The 21100-nt window shown below is 29.7% G+C and overlaps 2 protein-coding genes across 2 annotated transcripts; one reads left to right on the plus strand and one right to left on the minus strand.

The window, feature by feature from the left end:
• Nucleotides 1–6678: 6678 nt before the first annotated feature.
• On the minus strand, nucleotides 6679–8691 carry LOC123290401. The gene is made up of 4 exons (XM_044870568.1): nucleotides 8634–8691; nucleotides 8277–8438; nucleotides 7853–8023; nucleotides 6679–6872 (listed from the first exon to the last, which is right to left on the minus strand). The coding sequence occupies exons 2-4, from the start codon at nucleotides 8400–8402 to the stop codon at nucleotides 6711–6713; spliced, it is 459 nt and encodes a 152-aa protein (XP_044726503.1). The 5' UTR covers nucleotides 8403–8438; nucleotides 8634–8691; the 3' UTR covers nucleotides 6679–6710.
• A 4365-nt stretch (nucleotides 8692–13056) lies between these two features.
• LOC123290628 lies at nucleotides 13057–19714 on the plus strand. The gene is made up of 6 exons (XM_044870882.1): nucleotides 13057–13181; nucleotides 13613–13777; nucleotides 14690–14797; nucleotides 17903–18058; nucleotides 18125–18289; nucleotides 19559–19714. The coding sequence occupies exons 1-6, from the start codon at nucleotides 13083–13085 to the stop codon at nucleotides 19712–19714; spliced, it is 849 nt and encodes a 282-aa protein (XP_044726817.1). The 5' UTR covers nucleotides 13057–13082.
• Nucleotides 19715–21100: the final 1386 nt, after the last annotated feature.

Below are 21100 nucleotides of genomic sequence, written 5' to 3' on the forward strand. Positions count from 1 at the left end.
AATGTTAGATTAAAAGAACTTAAAAATTTTTTATTTTCTAAAATGACTTGAGTTATTAAGTGTTTTTTACTACACGTAAAGCAGGGAATCATCATATACACCTTTAAACTAATCAAATGATATAAATAATTAGTTTTTTAATTATCTAGTCAATAATTATGAGCTAACAGACAGTTTTTTGATGACAATAACAATATATTAATTATTATTATTATTACTATCAATGTGTTTTTATTGTTTTTTAAAATAGTATATGGTGATGATCTTTTTATAGCATCTCAATAAATTGAACTCAGCATAAATCAAATACAAAAGGCCTTTTGGTTTACTTGTTTGAAAATTTTGTAAACTTTCTTTCTTAACATGCTGCTTTCTTTACCTTTTGGAGGTGACAATCAGACACCGCAACCAGTTCATTGAAAAGCCTTGATCGTTGATGAACGGAATGTTTACGATCTCTCACTGTCTCTTGAATTGATTGACAAATGTCAAAATTCTTCGATAATTATATACCGACATAAAAGATGATGGACCCTATAGACCTGACGTAATATTCATCTTGGGAGAAAAGCCACTAGAAAGCGTTTGCTCTATTTTTAAGAAACTATGCTACAATTTTGATCCCTTCATATTTCAAAGTCCGTTAATAATTTTATCATTATTTCAGTAGGTATGTTAAGAAAAATCTTTTACCAAATTTTCTGACAATTTGATCGAAACGTTTCTATGAATTTGATTTGTACAGGGACCTTGAATCTTATTTCTTTCCCATTCACAATTTTTATTTAAGATGAATCTGCTGAAATGTTTTCTTATATTTTGGACAACATTTGGACAAAATGTTGGTAAAAGTTGATAAAATTATTCTCGTGATGATCATCCATAGTGTAAGTCTCAAGCAGTGCAGTGTAGGTACGATAAACTTATTCGGGAAAAGAACTTAAATTAATTCGTACCGAAAAAAAACTTAAACCGGCCCATAAGGATGCTATAAATAAAGCCGTATTCATTCAAGATCAAGATACGGTTTCATTACTTTGTTGTATAAAATTGGTTTCTTGCCGTTAACCTAAAATAAACCTTTAGTAATTCAATCAGAATAATTATTTCTAACAAATTTTCTAAACACCACAAACTTATAAATATTATATAGCTCGAATACGACTTGTAAGTATTTTCTTCTAGTCAAACTGAACAAATAAAATGCTATTCAGAAAATTTGTGGTACCAAAGTAAGACAAACAAGACCTCATAATAAATATAATCGCTCAATTCTGATTGTATTACTAATTTTTTTACAAAATTATGTATATAGTTTGTAGTGGCATTTGATGATGTTGGGAATATGGGAATTGAAGCAGGAATTGATAACTATCTGTTATTCCTCCTTTTTATTCCTTCCCAACTTCATATGTTATTACATCTAATGTTAATATGATACCATAAAGGAATGGAATGGTGTTAGGGAACTTGGTACTTGGCGGACAAGGGAATTTCAATTAAAAAAAAACCACCATTCAATAAAACATGACGTCACTCTATCGAATATTCTTACTCCTCATCCACAATATTGCGTTGTATATTCGCCTAGTGTACTCGAAATTAGTCGAAGTGAAGGACTCACGACCACATTCTCGACTTACTTTGTAAGCATCTAATTGCTATGACTGTCATCGAAGTGGTAAAAGCTGTAGCTTTCTGTGCGTGTTGCTTGCAATTATCTTCACATTTTTTTACGAGAATGTGGAGATGAAGCTCGCCTGTAGTCGTTTGGATGTCACGTGTCGGAAAAGGCGAAGCGAAGACAGACGAGACACCACTTGTGTTTCCGACTATGTGCTACTTCACGAAACTGTGAGCTGGGCTTCTAAGAACACGAATATTAATATAAATCGTGCTTGCCGATATCGATTTTATGACGTCATATAGTTTAGTTTGGTGTTTTAGCGCGAATTTTGAATATTAGGAAATACTATCTTGTGTTACAAACAAAAAATTAATCATGTACAAGTTCCCTAATAAGTATAAAAAGTATAATTTAAAAATTTCATACTTGCCATTGTAGAAAAAAATTATCCATCAAGATTTGGATTTAAAATTAACGAAAAGCCATATTTTTCTCAATTTTTCTTTTTTAAATTTAATATTTTACAAATTATTAGCTTTGTATTAAATCAGCTTGGCCTCGTATTGTAAATACAAAAAAAAAAAAATTAATTATATAATATAGTTTACTTCAAAAGTATTTTACACACGAAAAACGCGCTAAAAAAATATTATGCCTAATTTTTAGACGGGTTTATTTTTTCTTGAAAAAATTTATTAATCCCTAAACGTTTTATGAAAGCACTAGAGAAAAGAAGGTCTTTATTATTAGATTGCTAAAAAAAATAAAAAACTATTATGTAGGTTTTTTATAAATTTGTAGATTTTAAAAAACAAAATTTATTTTTTTAACAAATTAAATTTAAAAAAAATGAAATTCATTAATTTTTTTGGGTGTGGAATTTTAACATGAAATGAAAAATTATTAATATTATTTATTTTCTTGAATATTTGTTGGTCCTGTTTGATGGGATCGTATTAGTTGATCTGGCATTAAAAGATATAAATCTGGCATTAAAAGATATTTTTTAAATTATTGCCTAAAAAATATTTTGTTTAAATCAAAGTGAAATGAATTTTTATATTCGATTATTGCTATATTTAGGGAATGAGAAAGAAGAAGTGGCTTGAGTGATGAATAGGTATTAGAAATTTTCCATTTTATTATCTCAATTTCAGGAAGCTTCTGGAAAAATTTTCTGCCTGGTATACAGTATCAATTAAAAGCAAATATTTCTCACTATTGGAAAATGTTCTAAGGCTCTTTTACTGACCTAACTTTCTCAATAAGATATGCAAAATGAGAGTTTTTTAATTTATACAAAGTTTTGAAGTCTTTCCTGTGAAAAAATCACTGGGGAATTTACCGCTGGCTTTGAGTACAAAACATTTAAAACAGTGTAAATTCCCATCGGACTTATAAAACCCAGTAATAGACATAGATATATAAGAATAGACTGAAGAAGTGGGCATGATCTGCCCAGACTCTAGAAAAAGAGAACGATGTTCTGACGTACGTTTTGTTTAGTTGATTAACAGTCTTGGACAAGTGCTTACTGTAAGTGGACAAGTGCGCCAGTAAGTCACGTCCAAAAAAAGAGGCAAAACGTACGTGAGAGCAACGTTCTCTTTTTACTGAGTCTGGAATCCCAATTACACAATCGTCCGTTACTAGAGTGGTCTGTTCTTATATGTCTATGGTTATTGACGATTAGGAAGAAAAATGACGGATTAGTAATTTCTGTAATATCATGAATTATGTAAAACTTCTAATTTGTAATCATTTTTCATTAATTTATCTGTATTCCCTCAATAGTATAGGTTTTGTGTTGGTTTACCGGAGGTGGTTAATCCGTAGTTTATCACCTTCAGACTACGATAGGATAAATTAAAAGCTAAAATATAATACGAATTCTATAACAAAATAAAGAGAAAATAAGAGCTATCTGACATTATCAACATTTTTTTTTTCGAACGATGCAGAAAATTATAATTTTTTTGAAAATTACTACAATTTAATTTATCAAAGTTTATACATATAGTGCAGTATGTGCGGCGAAAATAATACCTCGGTATTAAAAAATATTAACCCGTTCGATTTCTCAACGCGATAATTAGGAGCAAAATTGAAGTTTTTAAGAAAAAATCAGATCGTAAGAAGTTATTAACTGAAAAGATCCAAAAAAGACGCAAAGATCAGTTTTATATAACAAAAGGATATTCTAGCGTTAAAAAACGAAAAAAAGTAAGACTAGAACATGTTTTTGTCCATTTTATTTCTCGGGTTGTATGACTCGCAGGAAATCCGTTCAAGGCTCAAATTGTAGCTTTTAATGGTGCCTTTTTTGCGAAAATTCTACAGAAAAAATGTGCACGATCTGTAACGAAGCATCCTACAAAAGTTGCCCTACAACCTCTAATTATGTATCTCGTAGATGCATGATGAAATCATGTTTGATGAATTTATTTTAATTCAAGAAGGAATTTGACTTCAGCGAGTCTCATTTTTTTCATTTTTTTAGCGCTACAACCTCCTAGTTTTTTTTTTTTTAAATTACCATTTTTCTCCTAATTATCGCGTTGGAAAACCGAACGAATTAATTTTTTTTATATGAAAATTCTCAGCCTGTACTAAAAAATGTTTCTAAAATAAATTGAAACAAATTGTATTTTACTGATAGTAATTTATCTAAACACAGATGCATTTAATATTTAACAAAAAAAAAAAAAAAAATTAATTAATTAATTAAAATTAACAAAATAAATGAATAATTACTAATAATTAAAAATAAAATTAATGAATTATATTAATAAATGTATTTATTTTATATTGTAAATATTTTTATAGGTACCTGTTTTATGATGTATTTCCAAAATCAGTTGTGTATAAAATTATATAATTATTAATTATGGATGAATATATAGATTAATGAATTAATGAGATATTTGATATGATTGATTTAAAATTGAATTTATTGATTATCAATCAAATCTCCTATAAGTGTATAAAAATTTATATTTAAAAACAAACAAACAACAACAAAAAATAATAATTTTTTCTTTTTAATTTTTATGTATTTTATTTACTTATTTAATTTGAGACATATTTAACATTTATTCATAATGGATATAATTGTTTAGGAAATGGAAATGGATCTAATAAGTCGAGTTGTTACTTCCTTCGTACTAGAATCTTCTTTTGATGAGAAAAAATCTCACTCTATTGCACAAGCGGCAAGAACGAAATGTCAGTTTTTTTCAACCGATCTACAGTTTAAAAAAATATATTTTATTCAAGTCCTTCAATATTGTGAGAATTTATCTCATCGCGAGAGTAAAAGTGTAAGCAAAAAAGTTTTTTCTTCGATGCTTTGTATATTACTTTCTCGAAATTTATCAATAGTCTAGGATAATTTTACATGAAATCTGCAAGAAGTGTTTTGGCATTAATACTTCGTGAGAAACTGTCCGCTAGAAAATCCTATAAGTTTGCCCTATTGACGTTAAATACCGGGTGTCCGAAATCAAAGATAATTTTTATCAATCGTTTGGGAGATAGTTGTATAATTTAATGTAAAAAAATGAGTTTTTTTTGTGTAAATTATTGTAATTTTGTAAGTTATGTAACTATTTAATGTGTCTCAAATTAAATTCAAAATGATGTTGTCTGTTTAGCAAATCACATGCGCTTTGATACCCAAAATAAAGCTCATATCATATAGATTTATAACCATCAGTGACTTATTAATAATCCCTATTGAGCTTTACTTCAACAGTTTTTAAATGAATCATCAACGCACATGTGATTTGCTGGATAGGACCCCAAAAAAAAATGTGTATTTAAGATATGATCCCAGTGATAATGTATAGCACCCCTTCAGTATAATTATTATATGTTAGCTGCGTATTGCATACCGTTGTTTTATGTGCTACCTGTTTTATTGTAAATAAAAATAATATTATCAAATTAATATAAAATATTGTGTTCATTTTTTTTTTTCAAAAATTGTTTACACAAATTTAATTCAGTACCTTAAGTCAGCCGACGTCAAAGCCCTCCTGCTGTTCTTAAACAGATCCAAATGGTTTATGGAGTGGTGGCCGGGTATGGGCCAACCCTTTTACGGTATCACAAGGAACCCTATGGTCTAAGTGTGTTCCACCCCAGGACAGCCACTCTAACCTAACCTAACCTAATTCAGTAACCTTGTCGTCTGAAAGTCTTGTTTATAATGTTGGTCTAATGAATAATTCAAGATTGTTACCTCGAGCGCCAAACACAAACTTTATTAAAAATCCAAAAAACCGCGAAAATTTGAGATTTTGACAATTATAACCTTTAAAAACTAGTTTTTGATAGTACCATTTCAGGAAGTAGACTAAATTTGCTACAAATATGAGACTAGAATGGACTCTGTAGACCCAATACTTTCTGAAATAAAGCTTTTCAAATCCGGTAGTTCTGATTTTTAGCAGAATTGTTTATGATGTTGACCCAATGAATAGTCCAAGTTTGTGATCTCGAGTGCCGCACGTAACTTTGACACAAATCGAAAAAAATCGTGCAAATTTCGGCTTTTTTTTAGATTTTGGCAATTATAACCCTAAAGTGCTAGTTTTAGATAGTACTTTTTCAAGATGTTTTTAAAGTAGACTGAATTTGCTACAATATGCGCCTAGAATCGTCTCTGTAGACCCTATTACGAGGATAAAGCTGTTCAAAATGAGATTAATTTTTTCTAACTTCACAATTTTTTGCAATATTTTAGACCTTACTCGAAGTACTTTAGCGAGGGGCAATTCCACTTACCTTCGACGGAGTGTGTTAGTGTTGCCCAGGGTCATAATTCATTCTTTGAATTAATTAAATATTTAAAAAATAGATACTTATAAATACCCAAATTAAATTTAATATTTCTACAGAAAAGGAAATTTTATTCATTTTTTTCTCCAAAGAAATTATTTACAGAGAGATTATGTGAAATTTTTATTTAATTAGAAAATGCTAGTAAAACAAAATCTATGTGCACCACAAAATTTTCCATATCTAATTAAAAACCGAAAATTATATAAATAAGTATTGCTCATTGTTGAGATTAATATAATTAAGTTCCTGGAGCCTTCTTCTCAACATCCACAAACACATGTATTCCAGACAACGCAGTATCGCCAATTTGATTGATTAATGTAAATTTCCAATAATTTATTGGAAGAGAGTTTGGCATTTTTTCTGGATCTGGCATATAATTAGTTACAGAATAGACACCCTAGAATGAAAAAAAAAAAAATTAAGCTAAGTTAGAAAACTGTTCAGAGTACTAAAAAATAAAAAAATTTAAAAATTTTTATCAGTGCTGTTTTAAACGTATGATTAGAGATACCGAGAGATACGAGAGAAAAAAGCCGAGACGTTAGTCATTAGATTAATGATTTTGGTAAATTTTCGAGAGACAATCGGTAAATAATCAAGAGACTCCGATTATCTTTATTCCGAGTTTCGAAATCTACCAATAATATCAAACTTTCGAATGATCTTGCCTTTTTTGCTTTATTTCGAGCTTGAATTTTTTTAAAATGTAATTTCTAATATCTTAGAAAAAAAATTTCAAAACACTTTGTGCCTGTTTTCAGGTTAGCTAGGGTAATTAGAATCTAAAAAACATACAAATACGTATCATTTCACGATTAGACAATTACTTTGAGATACATCGAATAAAATCACTTCGAGAATCAGCCTGCGCACAAGAATTTAAATAACATCCCACTGATCTTCCTATATAGAGTGTAACTATTCTTCCAACCGTCCTATAGGGGGAAATCGGAAAAATTTTCTTTTCTTTTTAATAATTTACTCTCTCAATTGGACAGAAAAACGAATAATTTCGACAATATTGCTTAAAATCCTGTGCGAAGAGTGATTCACGGAGCGACTTGAAGTAATATACCGGGGACTGATCATTCTATCGTCAAAATTACTGAATTTGTGTTTTATAGCCTAAAAGATCTAATTACTCTAAAAGATCTAACAAAACATTCCAACAGAAACACAAAACAAAGAAAATCATCGACTGTGGAAAAAAGACTTTGGATAGAAAACTTCCAATTGTGGAAATCATGTGAGTCAAAAAGCTAGGACACTTTTGAAACTTCAGACAATATCAGAGGCATATTTTTCTCGTATTGTATTGTATCGCGCCATTAATACTACTATCGGGAATTAATTATACGGATGAACATAAAAATTTACCTTCGGTGGAGGACATTTATTAAAAATATCAGTAATGTTAGTACATTTAATAACATCTTCCATAACCATTTTTTCAGTACGAATATATTCACAAAAATTTTTCTTCTCCAATTGCACAAGGGATGATTGCTGATATCCATTAGTCTTTTTTTGAGCACCTAAGATTGTAATCTAACAAGAAAGTAAAAAATAATTAATCATCAGGGAGCCATTGCATTTAATACGTCACGTCAAACTTCTCTGAAATTTAATTTCACAATTTTTAGACTTCTTTTCCCCCATCAATAATCAAAAACTTACAAAAAACAAACGTGCTAAGGCAGAAATTAAAATGCCTTTGAAACTAACATTTTTCGTTTGAAGCATTTTCCTCGATTAATATAGTAAACTTTCCCCTGTATAATATAGTAAACTTTATACAAACCAATAGATCGTCTTTAGAAATATCATCGCGTAATACTTCAACTGTTCCGTCCATTACATAATGAGTTCGGTTGACCTTTTTCATTTTCATTGATTGATACTTGATATATGGATTGTTTTCAGCCATTTTTTCCCATCCTTTTAATTTTAATGTATAATCTTTCTGTAAAAAAAGAGAGAATACATTCGATTACATGTTTGGTACTAAAGTTTTTCGGTACTGGATCAGAGCGCCGACCAATTTTTCGGCCTAAGGATTGGCAATTATACATTTTTTTGTCGTTACCGATCGGAAGTTTCGAAACTATTCCCGTTAAATTTAATTATATCCCACAGGACAACACTATTAAAAACTTACTTCATTCTTTGCATCGTCACTGTGAACATATTTTATAGCAAAAAAATAAAAAACTAAGAATAAAATTTTACAGTCAAAATAAAACATCATATTTGATGTCTAGAACTTCGATTAATAAATTATATATTATACTTTTATATGACTAGAATTTCAATGTTGTTGACCAAGGATTTCCGTTACATGTAATTTTTTTTGCACTTGTTGATTTTGAAATTAACATGCGAAAATCTAGTAAGTATAACAACATAACGCAAATAATATATGTCAATATCAGGGTTAAAAATCAGGGCTCGATCGCCCCAATTATCGCACATTTGCCGATTTCAGGCAACTGTTGGTGTAGCGCATACTCATCCAAAGGTTAAATTTGTTACGCCCCTGCACAGGGATTTGTAATTGTGAAAACCTTTTGGTTGTCTTCGTAAATCTACTCAGGACCTCTGTATACTAAATTGAAATCGTGGGATCTACCCATTTCAACATCTTATAAAGTTTTCTTCCTTCCATCCATGTGTTGAATAATTCTAAGTGTTAAAAGTTGAAAACGTCATAAAATAGGAACGGGGGGGGGGCAAGAAAATGGTTAGCAGTAGATATAGATTTGAGACGAAAGTTTTTATAATGCAGCTTGTTCTAAGTATAACAAAAATTATGTATTTCGTAGTTCTAAATTCTTGAGAAGTTCTAATAAATCTGGATTTGATAGTCCAGAGTGCATTTTTTTTCCACTGAAATTTGCAAACATGCTGAAACTGCCCTGATAAAAAAGTCCGATTGAATTCCGATTCAAATTTCCAATTCATTCCGATTGAATTCCAATTCAACCCAATATGAAATTTCCAATTCGATCCCATTCATGAATTGCATCTAATTGGAAATTTCCGATTAGTTCTAGTGGATTGAATCGGAATTCAATCGGACTGAATTGGAATTTTTTTTTTTCAATTATTATATCAAGCGAGTATCCGTCATTTTGAATTCACGGGAGGCGAAATCAATTTCAAAAGGATTTATCAATGACAATGTATGCGGGTGGCTCCGTGACTATATTGTGTGTGCTAGGGCAGAATACTGGGTCTATTGACATGTATCTAGCTGGAAATTTTATTTATTTAACACAATGTCCTTTAATTATTAAACAAACTGCATTTTTTTACGTCGAAAAACTATTTTTTATATGAGTACAATGTTTATAATTTCCTGCTATAAAGTTACTTTTTTTTTTGTTTAATACAATGTATTAAACAATTAGTATTATTGAGTGAAATTGATTACAAGCAAATATCAGGCGATACTTTTATTATTCGGGATAACGGCTTGGACAAATTAAAGAAATAAATTTCGAGTACGATTCTGTATTTCGTTAATATTTATATATTTCGTTAATTTTGTGTGCCTAAATAAAAAGAGAAAGATTTTGAAAAATATTTATCTTATCTACAAATAGGATGGATGTTTATGGTTGTCGAGCCCAAAACAATCCCAAGACATGCAAATCGGGTTGATTTTCTACAGAAGTTTCTAAGGTATCAACTACAGAAATTGTTCCGGAATATCATCTTTTGAGTAAAATTTTAACCCATATCTCAAAAATTATTCGTCCAATCGTTATAAGAACTCAACTTTTGTATTTTTTTGGGTCAAAATTACAATAAAAATGATTTATGTTCAAATTCAATTTTTGGCTCTTTTCTTAAGAGGTACCCCTTCGAAAAAATCAAAAAAAAAATCGGGGGAAAAATTTAGTTTCAGAATTTAATGAAACATTGAAATATGGAGTAATTCTGGAACAAAAAAGTACAAAAAAATGATTTCTCAAAAATTACTCGTCCAATCGTCAAAGAAACCAAATTTTGTATTTGTTCGGTCAAAATTAGTCAAGAAAATATTTTTTTATCCAAATCGGAATATACAGTAATTTTGACCAAAAAATATTTTAAAAAATCGTATTAGTTTAACCATTGGATGAATACTTTTTGTGATATCGCCTAAAATCGTGTACGAGCTAGAGATTTCTTCAGTAACCACCTCAGAAACTCGTAAAATTAAAAAAAAAAAATTCATATTTATGGAGCTTTTTCGAAAGGACTCTTTTTATATTACAAATCTATTCCTATTTACTCTATGAAAGTTTATTTAGTAAGTTTAAAATATTCTCAATAATAAAATGATATAAAAATGATCGTGGAACTGTGGTAGTAGGTGTAACTAAAACTACTAAAAGTAAGTATAAGTACTTAATTAATATAATGAAGTTTTTATCTATAAAAAAAAATTGTTAACTTTAAAGAATACTCAATTGAGGATAAAACAACTGGGAAAAAAACTATAAAGTTTTTTTAAGGTTTAGGATCAGGTGTGGTACCTACTTTACAATCGTTTCGAAATGGTTGGAAGATTAACAGACTGTTATCAAAATCACGTTTTGATAACAATTTTGGTACAATGTGTCTCCACATTGTTTTCTTTGGTGACGTTTTCTTGAATATCTCTGTTTCTATTGATCGGATTAAGACGAATAAAAAAAAGAATTTTTTGCTATGAATTTCTGCATCGACCGTGTCTGATATCCAACTTTGAACATATCAAAATAACTTCAAAATCTCAAGAAAATCGCAGTAACCTCATATTTTCAACTTTTTCCGATAACTTTTCGAAAAATGAAGGAATTGTGGTAAATTTTAGTCCACTACATAATCTCAATTTTTTTAAATTTGTGTCCCCACTACCGTGCTCATACATACCTTGTTTAAGATCTTTCGGAAAATTCCTTTTTTGCAAGATCTAAAAAAAATATAATAAATCCAATACTGATGTGATATGTAAATAAATTACTTGTGACAGAATTTCTATGAATTGATCAAGAATTTTTGGTATTTAAATCAATGGAAAAATTCATTTGTACACATGCGTGATTCGACATTCAATACAATTTTCATATAAAATATCGACTTCAGTTTCGCTTGAGTGTCCATTCAAGTTGAATTTACAATAGTATACAAAAATATATTATTTAAATTACCTAATCATTATGCAGTGTTTTTTTAAGGCAGTTTTATTAATTTTATTCAATTATTTTTTATTTATAAATTATGTTCAATCAATAGTAAGTACCTATCGTTATTTCAGGAGCGTAAATGTTAAGAAATTTGGAAACACAAGTTTTGTACAAATCTATAAATCGGCGGGGATACGATATGGATACCACTCTCATCAGTTGTCAGATTTTCTGGAAAAAACATTTCTAGCCAACTCCAATCATTTTCAGTCAATCACGTTCACTTCGAAATAAAACGATTAAGATTATTTTCAACTTTGATGATGAATTGTTGTTATAACTTCATGAATGTAGACGCAAAATAGAATAAAATTTTTCGATATCTGCCTTGGTTTTCGAATTATCGAAAGCTAAATAATTAAATTAAATTAATTTTCGATATTTTGAAAATTACTCCAGGCATCGAACAATTTTATTCTTACTTTTCGTCTTATTATTGTCAAGTTATAACATAATTTACTATCAAAATTGAAAATATAAATTTTTTTTAATTTGTTTTCCCACTACCGTGCTCATACATCTTCTATCTATAAATATATAGGAGACTTTCTATAGATATAGTCACTCATCACGATATCTCTGGAACTATAAGACCTAGAGACTTGAAATTTGGCAGGAATATTCCTTTTGCCAAGTAGAGGTCAGCTAAGAACGGATTTTACGAAATTCCATCCACAAGGGGGGTTGCGGGGGTGTTCATGAATAAAAAATTCATATTTTTCAATTATGGCTTTTAATAGTTCAAAACTTGGTCAGAATGTTTTAAATTACATTTAGAAATTTTTTTAACCTTCGGAGGGTAGAAAGGTGTAGCGAGAAAGTGGGAAGGAAATATCGAATATTTACAAATATACCTAAGTGGGGTATCAAATAAAAGAGCATGACGTGTACATTACAAAACTGTTATCCAACGCAAGGAAATGTGGAGGGAGGGGTGCAAGTGGGGGATGTTGCCCAGCAAAGCGGGTAGTTCCCAGCTAGTTCTTAAATAATGGGGCACAACGGTTTTTTTTTGTTTTCAATAATTTATTAAGGATTGACATTTAATTTTAATTTTTTTTGATTGATCATAAATCAATTTTATTTAAAATTGCCTTGGTGCTCGTACATCCTTAAATTTAAAGCCGATTCCTGACGCGATTTATTAGTTTTGCGATTTTATAAATCATTGATATTTTTCGAAGGTACATTGCCATTTTTCGAAGTAAACGTTATTAAGAATTAGTGAAGTATGCCAAAATTTTTTGTTTGGAATGGATTCTAACAACTAATAGGAGCTGCTTCCATATCAGAGTCCCGTCTCATTTTTTATGTTTTTACGATTTTAGAAGTATAATATAAAAATAAAAGGTACCTACTCTTTTGACAATATTGAAAATAAGTTATCGGATATGAAAAACCTGAAATTAACAAAACTCAACAAAACTCATTGGACTATAAATGGAGTTATGAGTATACTTCGTGATGATATCCCACGATCAAGATTGAAGGTAAAATAAAAATAACAAAAACGTAAAAAGATTATTTCTTTATAAATACATATAGTCGAGTACAAATCGGTGCATGAGTACCAACAATTATTTCACCTTAATTTTTGTATACGATTCTACATTTTTAAACGACCATTAACATTCCTATCGAACTTGCTTAATTTGTGGACACCGAAGTCAAAAGTGAATAGCAGAATGTTAATATTTTTGAAAGCAGAGCTTTTTATAGAGAAAATTTTTTCCGTAAACCTTATCATAAAAAAGTTTTCCATATGTAGCCAACTTATAGGTAAACATCCTGGATTTATAAGTGCATGCATATTCAATAGCACAATTTGAATAGAATCATGTACAAAAATTGAGGTGGAATAGTTCTTTGTACACCTTCGCCGATTTGTACTGGACTAAAACAATTTTTTATAATTTTTTAGGCATCAATTCGTGGCGCCACAAAATGGGGCAATGGATATCAAGATTCGTCATTGTTGCAAATGAACAATTTAAAATTTTGCGATATGTGGGATACTGATACAGTATTTATAGGGCCTCTAAAGAAAAGTATAAATATTACCAATCTTCCTTGTCCTTATCCACTGGTAAATTTGATTATATACATTATTAATCTGGCATATATTGGCACATTTTGTCTTAAAAATACATACAGAGCGATCCATTTTTAACTGACTTCAAACAAAAAGGAGGAGGTTATCGATTCAACTGTATTTTTTTTTATATGTTTGTTACCTCAGAACTTTCGACTGGGTGAACCGATTTTGATGATTCTTTATCTGTTTGAAAGCTGGTGCTTCCCGTTTGGTCCCATTTCATTTTGGTACAGTTCTGACAACGACATCCATGAGAAAATCATAAAAGTCTTAAATTTGCATTAAGTTTGCACGACAAGAGGACGAATAGCTCAGTATCACTTCCATGATTCTCTTTTTAGTGACAAGTTAGTGAGTGTACTTCAGATTCACTATAAATCACAAAATAAAAAAAACTTTTAACAAAAAGAAAACCGACTTCAACAGGAAAACTTTTCCAAAATATATTAAAATGCACTAAAAAGTAAAAAAATAACGATAATATAATGTAGTTAAATTATTGTTATTTTTGGAGTCGGTGTCAGCCAAGGAAACAACTCTGACAGAACAGTTTTCTACATTAGCTTGGCTGACACCGACTCCAAAAATAACAAGAATTTAACTACATTATATTATCGTTATTTTTTTACTTTTTAGTGCATTTTAATATATTTTTTTTAATCGAGCCAGTCATTTTCTTCGAAGGGGTGTATTAAAAAAATGTTTCAAGCAAACGTTTCGTCGTTGTGGGAGGGTTGAGGATACAAAATGAAATATTTTACTGTTCGTATTTTTTTGTTTTAAAATGACATTTTGCTTGAAGTTCCAGCATTTGTTTGTCAATATGTGCTGGATTATTTTCTTATTCGGATAGTTATTTTTTTGTTTGTTTTAATGTAGTTTATTATAACCTTATTATTCTAGGGCCCATTCGCTATAATAAATTATATTCCTGATACAAGCAAATTGCCACCATTTATACCAGCAAAAGAGTGGAGAATCGATTACATCGTTTATGATGAAGATAAGAAAGTGGCTCATGACAGATTATTTGTCGAATTTACACCTGATAAATCATAGAATTTAAATGTGAAAATGCATATCATGAATAAATCGATTGAATTTAAAATTAATTTTAAATGTTATACAACATCGTTAAGTAAACTGAGTTAACTGTTTAAATATCCTACAACATTTTTCTTGGTCATTTTTTTTTCAGTTATTATTTTCTTAAATTCAGGAGGAGAGCGTCTTGTACTTTTTTGACAACCTGTATATACAGTAAGTCCCAGGAGTTAGTTGCCACTCTCTAAACGCTCGTCGAAGGTAGATCAGATACAGAAAAAAGTTTGAAAGTATTAAAGGAGAACACCATATACGCGCATGGGATTGAATCTCGATCGTTAAGGTCAAAAAAAATGTATTAAGAAAAGCGGTTTTCCAGATAAGAATGGTTAAAATTTGCAATTAAATTTCAAGCACTGCGATTACTCTTCGTTCTCTGCGATCCTTTACTATTTCGTTTTGCAATATGGATATGTTAGGTGTTTATATTTTACCGGCTCATCTACTTTTATTTTTTGAAAATCCATTTAATTTTCCAAATTTTCTTTTTCACACCGATATACAGTGGAATAAGAAAAATTTCTATAGACCCAGGGCAGATAAAAATACTTTTCTATTAAAATGGGTGAAAGAAAATTTTGCAATGAATATTTAACAGGATTCTTAAAAAAAATTATAAAGTTTCACGCCAATCAAAGAATGTTTAAAATTTGAAACTAACAGGCTTAAGCCTTATTAAAGGTCAACTCGTTTGCCTTGTTTCTGACATCCCCAAACACCCTCAAAGAGTGTTCTACGCATAAGTCTATATTTTCGGAGAAAATATGACCGAAAACAGTAGGTATTAAAGATTTTTTTTTATTTGACCTGTTAACAAAATCAAGGATTGGGTAAGTAGTTTTATTATGAGCGCAGTGAAGTTTTTCGAACCTTTGATAATTTTTTCCACGAAATGATTAAATTCTTTCGTGTATGCATCTTCCATTTTCGATGCTAGTTTTAAATGTGCCACCTTTTTCGTGTTTTGCACTAGAATGTTTTACTACGGGAGCTTTATTATATCATGTATGTATGAAATATACATAGTATATTAAGTTTAGTCCCAAGTTTGTAACGCTTAACTTAAAAATAATGATGCTAGAAAAAGAATTTTGTCATAGGTGTTCATAAAATCACCTAATTAGTCCATTTCCGGTTGTCCGTCCGTCCGTCCGTCCGTCTGTGGACACGATAACTCAAAAACGAAAAAAGATATCGAGCTGAAATTTTTACAGCGTACTCAGGACGTAAAAAGTGAGTTCAAGTTCGTAAATGAGCATCATAGGTCAATTGAGTCTTGGGCCCGTAGGACCCATCTTGTAAACCGTTAGAGATAGAACAAAAGTTTAAATGTAAAAAATGTTCCTTATCAAAAATTAAACAACTTTTGTTTGAAACATTTTTTCGTAAACATCACTGTTTACCCGTTAGGGCGCCAATTAGGCGGAAATTTTATAATATGTACTATACTTGATTATCAGTTATGTATGTGTCACATGTTTGTATGTGTAATGTGATAAAGAAATCAACACTGACTATGCATGGTATTTCAACAATTAACTCAGTCAATTGTTTGTTTTCACTTGTAAATATTAATTTTAGAAAAAAAAGTTTTAGGAAATTTGTAGATTTAAAAATTAAGTTATCGCATGTAAGAGTAGATAGCGCAATAAATAATTATCTAATCTGGAAATAATTTCCGATTTTTTATGCGATGTTCGTGTTTTGAAAATTAACAATATTTAAATTATGTAATCAGTTTAATCTGATTATTTGGTAATTCTGTAATATTGTTTTATTTATTCATTTTATTAGTTTTATTATTTCTTTGAATTATAGCATATTTATAAAGGATGTTATTTTTACCTCATAATCCAGAAATTCCGTATTTTACTTGATCAAAAGACAAATCCGTTACTGATATGATGTGTAATTAAATTATTTATTACATAAATTCGATGAATTGATAAAGGTAGCTAGAATTTGCGGTATTTGTATTCAATGCATGTGCGTGATTCAACAATCAATACAAGTTTCATATAAAATATCGAGCTCAGTTTCAGATTGAATCCATTCAAGTTGAATTAACGATTTTATACAAAATTTTATTTTATTTAATTGCATAATAATTATGCAGTGTCTTTTTAATGTAGTTTTATTAATTTTGTTAAATTATTTTTTATTTATAAATTATGTTCAATCAATTGTAAGTATCGTTATTTAACGAGCGTAAATGTTAAGAAATTCTGAAGCTCTAGTATTGGACAGAATTTCTGTACAACCCAAAAAATGTGTTAGGGCTACGATATGGGTGCCACTTGCATCAGTTGTCAGATTTTCTTGAAAATCCATTTTTAGCCAACTCCAATAATTTTCAATGACGTCCACCATAAATCTGAGCCAGGGCATGAAGGGAGAGCTGAAAAGGCCTCGGGGCGAAACCAAATTTGGTTGATTTCATTTTGTCGAATCAAAACTTCTCAAATTATAGTAGGATAGGTATAGTCTTTCTAATTTTACCCATTGAAGTTGAAAACTGCTATATGTACCTTGTTTTTCCATTTTATTGGTTCCTGATGTTTTCGATAACCACTCAGTCATTTTTAGGATACTTTTGACATTAGTAGCTTTATAGAGTAGAAAAAAATGTAAACCATACTAAAGAACTCAGTTAATTTTTTCATTTAATGAAAAGACAAAAGATACGTACTTTATTGTATTAGCTTACAACATTGTAAACAAACATTTCCGTTAAATATTCTATATTTGTGGGCGTTACAAACTATAGTTATTTTTTATATCGCTAGGTAGAGTCTTTCTTAGTATTAAAATCTAAAAAAACTATAAACGGCTTCAAGATCCAATTTGAGGAACAAATAAACAGTCGTTAAATCGTTATGTTTCAAAGTAAACGAGAATGAGAGTTATAGGAGTAGGCTATAAATGTTTTTCTGAAAGGATTTTTACAATTGATGTGGGTGGAATGCCGACCCATTTTTTTTGTAGATAAGTTTTATGTTGTTGGTGTTTTAGAATATAAAAATAAAAGGTTTCGAATCTTTTGATAACATTGAAAATCGCTTGCATGATTTAAAAGAGTTGAAATTAACAAAAGCTAACAAAACACATTGGACTATAAATGGAGTTATGACTATACTTCGTGACGATATACCTCGTGAAAGAATGATGGTAAAATAAGACAAAGCTAAAAAAAATATTTTCAATATACAAACAAGTTTTTAAAATTATTTTTAGCTTTCAATTCGTGGCGCCCAAAAATGGGGCAATGGATACCAAGAATCATCATTGTTTCAAATAAACAATATCAATTTATGCAATTATTGGTATAATGATAAAATATTTATGCCATCTTTAAGGAAAAGTTTTAATTATACCAATCTTGGCTGTCCTTATCCAGTGGTAATTTGTTTATACATTATTTCGGTCCAGCATATATTGACACAGTTTAGTTTAAGTCTTAAAAAGACGTCCTTTGTAGCAGTGTCGGATTAAGTATTTTGCCGCCCTAGGCCCTGTCTGATTAGCCGCCCTTTTTAAAAGATGAAATTTTATTTTTTTGAATCCGTTTATATTATTTATCCGTTTATAATACTTATATCAATTCATATATGAGACACCAGAATCATTGAAAATAAAATAAGAAAACATTGTGCAATTCTAGAAGCGGCTTACATGTAATAATTTTACTAAAGATACAAAAAATCAACAGAGCTTTGAAAATTCTTCAAAAAAAGCTTATCAATATTCAATTATTTCTGTTATAAAACATTTTTTATCAGTATTGCACTCACAAATAAAAAAGTTAATCAGAAAATAAATTCCATTCTATTTCATAGAAATTTATTTGTAAATTTATATAAAAAAAATTCGAATAGATCCTTAAAATGTATTGTCGTTACATTATATCAGATTTAAAATTTTGACATTCTGAAAAATTTGCCGCCCCCCAAATTGTGCCGCCCTAGGCCCGGGCCTCACGGGCCTAGGCGGTAATCCATCACTGCTTTGTAGGAGAAAAAATAGATAATAATTTGCCTTGGTAACAATTATGCAATTTTTTTCCTAGGCAATATTTAGAACTGTATTTTCTATCGATAGATGGGGCTAGAAAAAATAACGACCAACACATTTTTTATGGTATTTTATCTTGAAATATTAATATTATATTCAACGAGGGCATGGTCTTGTGGTTACGGTGCCCGCTTCTAATGCGGAACGTTGTCAGGTCAAAGCTCATCTATGTTCATTTTCATGGATTCTTTCATTGTGCTTGTTATTCAATAATACATTATTTATAGCGAAAGGGACATAGTTCTTACAAAGTGTTCCACGGTACCACTCTTTTGATTTTAATTTTATGTGAGAAAATTAACAAATTCAGATATTTGTATAATTTTTTATCGTTTTGGTCTAATTTTATTCTTAGAATGTTTACATGTTTCTATTTAACTACAAATATCTTCGAATAATTAGGTAAAAACGGTTTCTTCATAAAAATCAAATATCTCGGAAGAGCGTGCCAAACATTTTATAGTTCGTGTTATTGTTTCCAAGTAACAACTCGCCAGGAGTTTCACAATTTATTGTGTCAATATGTTCTGGAATATTTTCTTATTCGGGAAGATATTTTTGGTTTTGTTGCAATTTGGCTTATTTATATGATTCTAGGGTACATATGCTATAGTCAATTATGTTCCTGATACAAGAACAGTCCCACCATATGTCCCAGGAAAATATTGGAGATTTGATTACATTATTTGGGATTTAGATAAGAAAGTGTCTCAAGATAGAATATACTTAGAATTTATGCCTGAAAAATCATAGAATTTAAACGTGAAACTTTGTACCATGGATGAGTTGATTAATTTAAAATTACTTTAAAATCTTAGAATACCATTTTAAATAAACTTACTGAATTAATTGTTTAAATAATCTGTAAATATTATGTAATTGAATATGTGAAAAAAATTTGTTTGTGTGTATTTTTTATATTTTTGTTAGCTGAATTATTTTTTGTAATATAACAAAAAAATAATTGTTGTTACGAAATTTTAAAATATTTATAGTTATCCCAACTCATGTACACCCTTTTTAAACACACTACCTCAATTTGGAGAAGCTATAAGATGTCTATAACAACAAATTTGCCCTAGGAATCCTTTCTCAATCTCAAATATAATATGCTCTCTTCAATTACGACATCAAGCCTACATAAAACTACATAGAATTACATTATAATATTTTTTCTAAAACACATAGAATCAGGACAATCTGGAAACAGTTCATTTATTCAAGGCGATGGAAGTAGGCAAAAAACTGGAACCAATATTTGCATTTGATTGACTATACAGATGTTATTATGTATTAAATTTGGAGTATCCAAAGGAATTAATGAAATTAATGATATATCGAAATGTCATGCATGCCATTTCGATATTAAAAAGGGAGTAGAGATGCTGGGAAATATATAATGGGGTTTAACTTCCGTTTTTCAGAAATTCATCTATAACAGAGGCCTCCCAAATCATAATATTTTAATCTTCGGATATCGGATATACAATTAAAATAATGATTTGGATGAAGTCGGTTACTTCGTTCTTATTCAAGCGACAACAGTGTGATCAATTTATCTTCCCATTAATTATGATTGAGCAGATTGTCGGTGCCTAGATTCGAGCCCGCAACCTCCCAGTCAGTAGTCAAAAGATTAAATGTGATTGCGTCTTTACTTTCTTCGCCACTGAGCCGGTTTGTGTTGAGATGTTCTAAAAGGTACTTAAAACCACATACAGATTTTCAATCTCTTATTTCAGTTCGGAGGGGCTGTGCAGGTGTAACAGAGGAACAGTGAAGCTTGTTTAGAACTTAGTCCTGTTAGCCCTTAGAGTTTAGACCCTAAGCTATCCTCTAACGGACACATCCTTCTAAAGTAGCCAGATACAAAAAAAAGCAGCAAAAATTGTTTATAGGTGCCTCAGATTGTATTTTGATCTTAAAGCTTAATTAAAGATCAATTTGTTATAGGTTAATAATAACTAATATCCCTGAAACTTCTTGAATAATATTCTATGCATAAGTTTATTTTTTCGTGGAAAATATTGCTAAAAATAAGTGTTTTTTTATATGATTAGTTAACTAAATCAAGGCTGGATATGCTGTTTTTTATGGCAACAGTGAATTTTTTGAAATCCTTGAATTCCATGGTAATCA

This window comes from Chrysoperla carnea, chromosome 1, assembly GCF_905475395.1.
Source record: "Chrysoperla carnea chromosome 1, inChrCarn1.1, whole genome shotgun sequence".
NCBI lineage: Eukaryota > Metazoa > Arthropoda > Insecta > Neuroptera > Chrysopidae > Chrysoperla > Chrysoperla carnea.